Source organism: Rhinolophus sinicus, linkage group LG14 (assembly GCF_036562045.2).
Source record: "Rhinolophus sinicus isolate RSC01 linkage group LG14, ASM3656204v1, whole genome shotgun sequence".
NCBI classification, from domain to species: Eukaryota; Metazoa; Chordata; class Mammalia; order Chiroptera; family Rhinolophidae; genus Rhinolophus; species Rhinolophus sinicus.
This window is the reverse complement of record NC_133763.1, coordinates 46,726,654-46,736,582: the sequence shown is the minus strand read 5'-3', so window position 1 is coordinate 46,736,582 and position 9,929 is coordinate 46,726,654. Positions and strand designations below refer to the sequence as shown.

Sequence of the window (9,929 nt, the reverse complement as noted above, 5' to 3'; positions counted from 1 at the left end):
GCAAAGATGGTACCCACCAGCTAGAGTGAGAGGCATTGCAAGTGCAAAGATGGTGCTCACCAGCCTCCACCCCCAGAGAGCACCCCACCAGGTCTCTAGGTGTTTATTTAATGAGATGCCTGCCCTTTAGGCTGATGCTTTAAGATAAGCAAATAAGCCTCTTATATAAAGTCTGGGCACCTCGCAGACAGCTGCCTCTGCACTGGCCTCTGAGCTGAGTGAATCCGAGCACATTTAAGAGCTGTTTCTCAGTTCTTTGTAGGCTTATGGGTCTTGTGGACATGAACCCCATTCGTTTTCAAAGCTAGGTGTTTGGGGGGCTCACCTGTCAGGTGCAGGTCTTAAAAGTTGGGGTGCCTGATGTGGGGTTCAATCCCTTTGCTCCTCAGGGAGAAGCTCAGAGATGTGAGTCCTGACCTGATTGTGGGTCGCTGCGCTGGGGGTGGGGTTTATGGCGAGATTGTGTCTCAGATTTTCCTACCTGCTTCGATGTGGACTTTTCTCATGTGCCCCATATGTAGGAGTTGCTCGGCTAGCTTTTAGGTGTTTTTTTTTTGTGTGTGTGTTTTTTTCCCAGAGGACATTGTTCTATAGATAGCTACAGATTCAGTGTCTGTGGCAGGAGGTGAGTTCGGGATCTTCCTACGTCACCATTTTGAACGGGAACCCACTCTTCTCTTTAAATAGGGAGTATTGACCACTGTGCTAAGTGCCAACTTCTCTTTTTAAAGTACTGAGCTGAACACCAGGGATTAAATGGAAAAGGGTGGACAGGCTGCCAGACCTCATGGAGCTTTACAGGTTAGCAGGGGAAAAGGGGTATTAAATTAATGACATAATTGAGTATTAAATAGTTAGAATTGTGAAGTCTCTGAAGAAGTAGAGCACTAATCAACTATCTAGTGGATCCCAGCCTAGCTGGGGGGTGGAAAAGGTTTCTTGTGAAATCATCTGAGGCCCAGGACACGAATTAAAAAACTCTGGAACCCAGCAGGTCCAAGGACCTGTGCCCCTCTCGGTGTCTGTCTCTTTACCTTCTATCATAACTTGCCTGGTCTCCCACTTGGCATCCTATTCCATGAATATCCACTCTTAACACATTCTGCTTTCCACCGTCCAAGTCTTGAGAGAGAGGCTGAGGCCCTAACTCAGATTGCTGGCAGCTTTCCCTTGGGTGAAGTGTCAGCCCTGATTCAAAAAAAACAGAGACGCAAGGTGAGGGCAAAGTGTTAAAATATGGCTGCTTGGGCAGTAGAAACAAAGTCTGGGAATAAGCATCCATTCATGCAACGAGCAGATGGTGCCAGATGTTGGGAAGGGGATGGACCGGTTCGTTGTGCTCAGGAAGTCTCGTTCCCTGGTAAGGAAACACCCCAATAAACAGAGGCCTACATGCTACAGGGAGGTGTGCAAAAACAAGGGCCCACTGAGCCTTTCCCAAGGAGGAAGGGCCTGAATGGTATCCAGAAGGGTGAGTTGATTAGCCAGAATGCAGCTTGGGCCAAGGTGGGGATGTTGGAAGGGAGATGCCAAGGGGATCTGGTAGTATGGCGGGGGAAGCAAGCCGTGGATAGCACATGAGGACAGCAGTCTGAACGGCTGAGCAGAAATGGCTGTATGTGCTGGGGTGGAGGGTGAAGAGAGGCAAGCACGTAGTGGAGTTTGGAAGATGGCGTAGGGCAATGGTGCGCAGGTTTTGAGACGTGTCAGAATCACCTGGAAGGCTTATTAGAATAGATTGCTGGGTCCCACCCCGAGTTTCTGATTCGGTAGGTCTGACTTAGAATGTGCTTTTCTAAGAAGTTCCCAGGTGATGCTGACCTAGAGAAAACGCTTTGAGCCACTGGATTAGAGGAAGGCAGAAAATAAGATCTTCCAGGAGGCAGTTGTGGATCCCAGACGTGAAAGGGCAGCGGTGGCAGAGAAAAGGATTTATTGAGCACCAACCACGGTGCTAATGCCTTTACACATAATCTCACTTAATCCTTTTAACAACTCTGCAATATCATCCTTCTTCTAGAGTAAATAGAGCAGAGAATGAATTTGTGTGTCCCTGGCCAGTCAGTGACAGGCCACTATCTGTGTCTAGGCTGTTAAGACATGTTCTCAGCTACCGTGAGAATATTATATAAGACCTGGTATTATATTATAGTAAAATAAGACTGGGTCTTATATTAATTTTTGTTCCAAAAGATGCATTAGAGTTGATTGTCCAGCTAGTTCTTCTTTTTGGGGAAACAGGGTACCACACTGGAATCCCCCGATTGGTGACTGACTCAGTGGCAAGGTAAGGGTGAGAAGTCACACAACTTCCAGGTTTCTGACTTGGGCAACCAGGTGACAGATGTCATGGCCAAGCACATCTTGAGGGCCCTCAAACTGAGGCTTGTGTGTCATTGGGGTTGAGGCTGTAGTGTGCTGTGCTCTTATACAGATGTTCAGGAGACAACTGGATTTATGGGGCGGGGGCTCAAGAGACCACCAGAGCAGAGTTGGAAAGCATCATGTAGGGGATGTTGTGTTATGAAGGAAGCCCCAGGAGGAATATGAATCAGGCAGAGGGAAGAGGGTGGAGACCTCCCTGTGGAAACTAACAGCCCAGAAGCAGGTGAAAGAGAGGTGGAAGCTAAGGGGTGGGCAGAGATGATGGCAGAATGACAAGGCTTGTGATGGAGACCTAGGTGCTGCAGAGGTCCAGAAAGGACTGGGACGTGCCCACTGGATTTAACAATCAGGAGGTCAGTGGCGTCTTCAACAGAAAGTTTCGGTGGACTGGTGTTAATGGGAGCCCGGGGAGGAGGTGGAGAGAGATGATGGGGAGGTAAGCAAGTAAAGGGAAGAAGCGATGGTGACTTCTTAGACGCTTGTCTGTGAAAGGAAAGACAGTAAGAGCTAGCCAGAGGTGAGGAGCCAGCAAGGACACTGAAAATAACCGGCAAGAGCTCAGATATTGAAGTGGCCAAAGGGACACGTGGTCAAGTGTCTGGAAGGCTTCAGGGCAGCCAGGGTGGTTCCGTTGCGCATTTGTGAGGGTAGAAAGTGTCTGGGGTCCGTATCAGGGACCGTTTTTGTAATTGTTCTGGAGCAATTCTGAGCCGCTCCTGATGGGGCTCAAGTTTGAATTTGCGTGTGAAGAGATACAAGTGAGAGCCGGGGCACCCGCTCTTGCTGCTTTTGGAACGTTTGGAAACATCAGTCCATTGGGAGGCTCGGTTTGGGTACCAGCTTTCCCCATCACTTACCTGCTTTCTCTAGATGGAAAATTTTGCTACAGAACTTTTTATTCAAAGGATTGTCAAAGAGAAACAGGCAGAAATATTCTGGTGCAGAGGGTGGGAGGTTCAGCCTCCTCTTTTCTGGCGCTGCCCTCCCTCTGGATGTCCACGGAGGTCTAGGGCTGCTTAGGGCTGAGCCTGGCTAAGAACCTATCTGGGGTCATCTCCCAAGTCTACAGTCTCAGGCTGCTTCAAATTCTTTTAAGGCAGGGAATACCCATGACCCGAAGCACAGTATTGTGTTCACGTCAGCTCCTTCAGGGGTGCCAGAAAGAGCCACAGGGGAGTGTGTGTGTGTGGGGGGGCGCAGCAAACCTCTGACCAGACTCTGATAGTCGAAGCACATGAAGCACGTGACGGGGGCGGTGGTGGAGGCTCATCCCCATCATAACTGAGTCAGGGATGTCCACGGCGACCTCAGGGAGGACCCGATTACCACCCGTCTCAAAGCCCGCTAAGCCTGATTCTTAGTTCTGCAGTGTCACCCGTTTCCTCACGTTGGGCTAAACAAGTGGCCCTCTTTAAAGAGGACTTGTCTACACGTAGAGATCCTCCTGGAAGGAGGGAAGAACTAGTGGGTTAGACTGAGAAGTCACAGACATCCCCCCGTTCCTCTAGCTGGACAGGCGAGGGGACAGGGGCTGGCCAGTGTGTGGGAACCACCTGTTCCCCCGCCACCTGCACAGCTGAGGAGTGAGCAGCACTGCAGATCTGCCCGGTGGTCCCTCAGGAGGCACGAGCTCATTAAGCTTTTCGGAGGAAAACACCTGAACCCAGTCTAGGCATCCCCGGCAGCCCATGCCCACTGTTTGGTGCCAGAAGGTAAGGCCTATCTGCTTGGATCCAGGGCCCTGTGGGTGGCCCACAGTACTCGGGATGGCGTGCGGAGTGGGGCCTTTCAGGCAGACCCTTTGAAAGCAGAAGGTACTCTCCCACTTGACCTTGAAGTAAACAGATCTCTTTCACCTTTTTCTTAAGTGCCTTCTGGCACATAACCACTTTCTGAAACGGAGCTCTTTGATGCTAAATCAGGAACAAGTTGTATGGAAGGGAAGCACTCTGACACACACACATGCCCCGAGAGACCGTGGAGCACAGGTTTCTGTTATCTCAGACTAAATAACCTTGATTGTCTATAGACACTTGAGGCTCTTGTGGTGACCTGAGCAAGACAGCAGGCGGGGCTGTGACTAGGATGGGAAGAGAAGGGCCTCCGCTGCCCTTTACTGCACTGAGGGTCTGAAGATCCTTCTTGGGATGAGATTTCTGTTAAGAGGCAGATGCTAAGGCAGCGGGGGGAGGGGAGGTCTCAGCCACACTACCCAGGGGGAGCCACGGAAAGATGCGTCACTCAGACCAAGAGCTCGGAGAGAAAGTTCCTCTTAGTCAGTGGGTTGGAAGCTGCAGTTGACTCGGTATCACCTGGAGAGCTTATTAAAACCGACTGCTGGCTGGCTTCTGGTTCAGTGGCTCTGGCTTTGCCGTGCTAACAAGTTCCCAGGTGGTGCTGGTGGAGCTGCCAGCCCAGAGGCCCGCCAGGGCCAGACCTATTGGACCCAGACCTCGGGCACACAGAAGTGATAAGGGTACAAGACAAATTCCATTATAATAGCCATCTTTATTTGTAAAAATCCAGATATAAAATGTATTCTTTCAGTCTTTCCGAGGTTTCCTTTTTACAAAAACAAAAAGGCACATAAAAACCTTCCCCACTGTCATTCCCGCAGATGGATGTTTGTCAGGCAGCCCTCCCCCCACCCCCCCATATATTAGCTACATGCTTCATTCGGGGACGTCTGGCTTCCCCCACATGCTTCGGTGCTTTCATACCAGGGTAGAGTTCCGAATTCCAAGACTGAAGTACACAAAGAGGGGGCGGGTGAGGGGTGCAGAGTGTGGGGCACGATGCTCCGTGGCGTGCAGGACGGGGTCTAATAGTAGGTTTCCTTCTCCACCCAGCCTGCAGGCGGCAAAGAGAGACAAAGAAAGGCGACAGTCAGCCTTCCTTGCTCTTGTGTACAGAGGGAAAAAGTGAGCAGACCCGCCCTGAGGGGGACACCCCAATCCCGTGTGGGACCACAACTGTCTATTTAGTTCAATGATTTTAAGAACAGCATGTTAATTGGAAAGACAGTTTATAGATTTCTGACAAAGTCTCCACTGCATTGTACTTGGTCTGTGATTTGCTTGGTTCTAAAACCTTAACTGAGATTTGCTTCTGAGGATTGCAACTGGCATCGGTTTACAGGGGGCTGGCCCAGCGGCCTAAGCAGGAGGCAGCCCAGACACGTCACAGGAACCGTAACAGAAGCCCATAGCATTATAACCACGCTCTCCACCCAACTGAAACTGCCCGTCACTTACCTCCAGGGCTTCGTCTGATGATGAGTTTCCTGACTTCGTCATACACGAAGATAAGAAGAGAGTAGGGGAAGGCACAGAACCACCAGGTAGGTCTGGAAACAGAATCAGGTACCAATTTATACATGAACACAATTCAAAGGAAGAAAAGAGAGGCTGCATGTCACCATAGTGACAATGAGCTCATCAGCCTGAAAGGAGAAACCAAGTACATTCAGGGTAACCACTAAGCCATTAATACAGAACGCATGCAAATGCCTTAAAAACAAGACTGGCGTTGTGTGCCCAGGGCTTGGAGGCAGGAGTCAGACTGTAGACTTGATAAAGGAATCAATCCCCTACCCACCTTCAGTTTGCTTTGCATACGAGCTCGTTTGTAGGGTAAGTTTAGATTTTTTTTTGTGGACAATCCCAGGGCAACTGGACATTTTCTCTCTTCCCTTTTTAAAGTGTTTAAGAAGTTCCAATGCATGTCGAATGCTCTGGCATTTGAAATGACAAAACTACCAGACCCCGTTCATTCACCCCTTGAATTGGGTCTCTGACGATGCAATTTGGGACACTTGGCTGTGTGTGCTGAGTACCAGAAGTGGGCAATGAAAAAGCTGAGCCGTAACAGGGACCAAAGCCTTCGGGAGGCCAGGGGCTCTGCCACAGTTCCCAGCCTGGAGACAGGCAGGCGCCCTGGGCAGCCTTCCTGGGAGGGTCACACTTTCTTGCATACCAGCTTCCTACAGCCAACGTGTGAGGAAAGCTGTTCCCGGGCAGAACTCTGGCAGTCCCCTCCTCCTGTCCTGTGTGTCCTCCATAGCAGCTAAAATATGTCCTCACTTGACACAGGCACCAGGGTAACGGCACCACCTTCCAAAAGGGGTAGAACCTGCCCACAACAAACTCTCTAGTCCTAGCCAGGCGGCCAGGTGAGTTTTAAGGGTGAGTTTCCATTTCGGCCTTTTAGAGAGCTCTGGCAGCCTCTTGTTCAACAGTGGCCCAAGAGGCCAGCATTCCACCTGGACATGGCTTGTCCCTGTTATATGACATCTGTGCCGGGGCTACAAAGTCAAACAAGACATTGTGGTCCATGCCTTCAAGATAATCATCCTAGTGGGGACCAGAAACAACAAGTAACGCCACAGAGGAGGTGCAACTGCAAACCCCAGGAGGGCGACACTGTACGGGGACAGCCCCACCAAACACACGGGCGGGGAAGCGAGTGTGGAATTCACCTAACGTCAGCGTGGGTGGGAGACGGTAAGGCTAGAAAGGCAGGCTGGGACCCTAACGGGAGAGACCCGGGCTGCCCTTGTACACAGCCGACGCCTGTATGTACGCAGCAGGGCGTCAGTGAAGCCATCAAGGTTTGGGTTCCTTCAAGGATAAGAGGAGTGGAAGGAGCTGATGGCAACAGGCTAGTGGAGAGCTGTCCACATGGGTCTGAGCAAGGACGGGGAGGCTGATGTTTTCAAGCAAAAGCTCGTGTTGGATGGGTCCCACATTCTGTGACTCAGCACATTTTAATCAGGTTGTAGTGGCTTAACCTCCACCAGTTAGCAGATACCAAACAGACTCAGTATTTAAAAAAGCTACTGAAGAGTTCATGGCAAATCCTGTAGGTGGAAATTCAAGTTTACCAGAGTTACAGTCAGTGGCTGTGCTTAAGGCCAGTCTGGGTCTGACCAAAGTCTGGGCGCTGGCTTCCTCTGCTTGAGTGTAAAGCCAAAAGGACCTTAGATCTGCTGCTCTTCTTCCTTTGCGAGCAGAAGATGCAGAGGCCCACAAAGGTGGGGGGGTTTCCGAGGGGACACACAGTGACTAGGTAAGCAAATCAAGATTTGAATCTGGGTCTCCACACTCCAGGTTACCCCCAGTTGTCCTCTAAAGACAATTGGACTATGGCTGTAGAGAGGTGAGGACCCGAGTGCTCAACACAGGTAAGTAGTCAGCAATTACCAGGCACAGGAGCCTGTCTCCCTACCTTAGGCCAAATGCCAAGCACTGGAGACCCATTCAGTGTCGGATTTCCTGATGAGTCAGCCTTTCCCTAATTCCCCAACCAGAGGAATTCCTGCACACGCCACCCATAAGTTCTGTAAACAGCCACTGACTGATGCTATCACGAGAGGAAAGACCACACTTACTATTTCACACTTTTGGGGGCTGGAAGGGGATCAACTTACTTGAGGGGATACATCCTCAGGGCCACACCCATTCCGGGGCAGTAGGAAAGGAAAGCAGCAAGGGCCGTCTCCTCAAAGAGGCCAAATATTAAGATCTTGTTCCTAAAATCAAGGGGGGAAAATGCTTAACACAAGGCTAACAGAAGTTTATCTTCTCATGCTGTGTTAAATGGCAGACCCATGTCTTTATGGATTAGCTGTAGTTAGGAACGCGAGGTCAGGTGGAAAAACCCCGGAAGACCCCACTTTGCTTCCCCCATGTGCTCCAAACACGTTGGGATCCGACACTTCGCCATGTTGGGTGCTGGGCTTTTCGCACGGGGCTGAGAAACCCCCAGCCCCCGTGACTGTCTGCCCTTTACTTACTTCATGCCCTGCTGGAAGACCGAGTTCCTCCTGGTCTTACAGATGACCAGGTCAGCCCACTGCACCACCACGATACTGACAAAGAAGGCCGTGTGGCAGGTGAACTCCACAATCTTCCTCTGTTCGTACGTCTGAAATGCACAAGGCAGACAGCTGAGCCTGGCTCCACGCCTGGTGGCTGGTGGCCACCTGCCCTGGGTGCTAGGAGCTGGTCAGGCCCTCACTCACCCACTGCTGCCCATAGCTGTCCTCCACGTCGTTGATCCAGCGGTCATCCCAGTCCACTCGGATGCCCAGCAGGTGAATGGGGAGGAAGCCGTTCTCAGCCAGAATCACAAAGTAAGTGAAGAAACCCCCCAGGGCCTGGATCATACCTGACGGTGGGAAAAACTACTCAGGGCTTGAGCCCGACGCCCAGGCATCAGCCCCACACCCTTCACCTGGCCAGGGCAGCAGGCCTGCAAGGGCCCAAGCGAGGTCTCTGTCACTAGGCTGGTCGCCGTGACCGGCAGGATGGAGGACCCAGGGCCACGGCCCTCGCCCAGGGCTCTCTCCACTGAGTCACTTTTTAAGAGCCAGGACAGGGAGACTGGTTCCAACGCTAACCCTAACCCTAACCCTATCCTGGTTCCAACCCTAACTCTAACCTAACCCTAACCCTAACCCTATCCTCCTATTACTTAACCACCTGCTTCATTCAGGACATGACCCTTGGGGAGAAAAATCTGCTTCCCCACTTACTCTCTCAAGTTTTCACCCATTGCCGCTTTGCCAGCCACTGTGGGAAGAACGGCTTTGGCACTTTCAGGGTCCTTACCCCCGGCACCCAATCCAACCACACTACCCTAAATGCCTCAGGACAAAATCTCATCCTACATTCGGGACCTGGGCCTTCCTTCTCTGCTCAAAACGAGGTCTCCCTGGCCGCCAGCCAATTACTCTGTTGTCGGCAACTGTCACATTCATCCTTGCCACAGTTCCATAAGGTGCTAATCTGTTCCGTTCCCCCCAAGTGTTCACGGCCCAATAATCCGTAAGTGGCTCCTGGAGGCGTCACCGGGCTGCCCTGGTGGAGGATTTGGGATCCAAGAGCATTTTCGTTGCCTACCGCTTAGAGTACCTGTTAGCTGGTCATGCTCCACGGATGGAACAGAAATCAAGCCCTAGGGGGTGGATGGGGGTGCAGGTCACCATTTGGGGGTGACCTCGTTTTTTCAACGCCTTCCTCCTCTCTATGCAGATTAGTGCCCGATACTCATGCATCCCCATGGAAAGCATGCATTTCCCTGGTACTGTGCCTGGCGTTCCCACAGGCTGAGTGAGGAGGGCACGCTCGGTTCTCAGGCAGAGTGACTGACGCTCCGTCTAAAGAACCGTAGTTCCCACGAAAAAGTAAGTGGGCAGCCAGCAAAAGATTGCTTCTCCCAGGAAAAAGACTCTTAAGAAATCTCCAGTGTCGCGCTAGGTCACGGAGGGGAAAGACACCCTAGGTGTGGAGTCTCAGAAAGCTGCGGCAGACACCGCCACTCCAGATCTGAATCTGCCCGCTTCCTGCTTACCAATCTGTCCATAGGCCATGCTGATCAGCCGTTCGTTCACCAGTTTGTCCGTCTTGGGGTTTCGGGGCTGTCTCTTCATGATGTCACTCTCAGCTTGCTCATACGCCAGGGAGATCGCAGGAACCTGGGGAGGACGCGCGAGAACGCGTTACCACAAACAGGGAAGGTGACACTGGGAACCTGTTATAAAA

General features: G+C 51.5%; 1 protein-coding gene across 2 annotated transcripts in view; it reads right to left on the bottom strand.

Annotated features, from left to right (window-relative positions):
* Positions 1 to 4,873: 4,873 nt before the first annotated feature.
* ATP1A1 (ATPase Na+/K+ transporting subunit alpha 1) overlaps positions 4,874 to 9,929 on the bottom strand; it is a 29,458-nt gene continuing 24,402 nt past the window's right edge. For both annotated transcript variants that reach the window (XM_074319019.1, XM_074319020.1), the window contains exons 18-23: positions 9,739 to 9,862; positions 8,408 to 8,553; positions 8,180 to 8,310; positions 7,814 to 7,915; positions 5,640 to 5,731; positions 4,874 to 5,235 (exon numbers count right to left, since the gene is read on the bottom strand). In XM_074319019.1, coding sequence (XP_074175120.1) covers positions 5,207 to 5,235; positions 5,640 to 5,731; positions 7,814 to 7,915; positions 8,180 to 8,310; positions 8,408 to 8,553; positions 9,739 to 9,862 — 624 coding nt within the window. In that variant the 3' untranslated portion in view covers positions 4,874 to 5,206. The remainder of the gene's footprint in view (positions 5,236 to 5,639; positions 5,732 to 7,813; positions 7,916 to 8,179; positions 8,311 to 8,407; positions 8,554 to 9,738; positions 9,863 to 9,929) is intronic.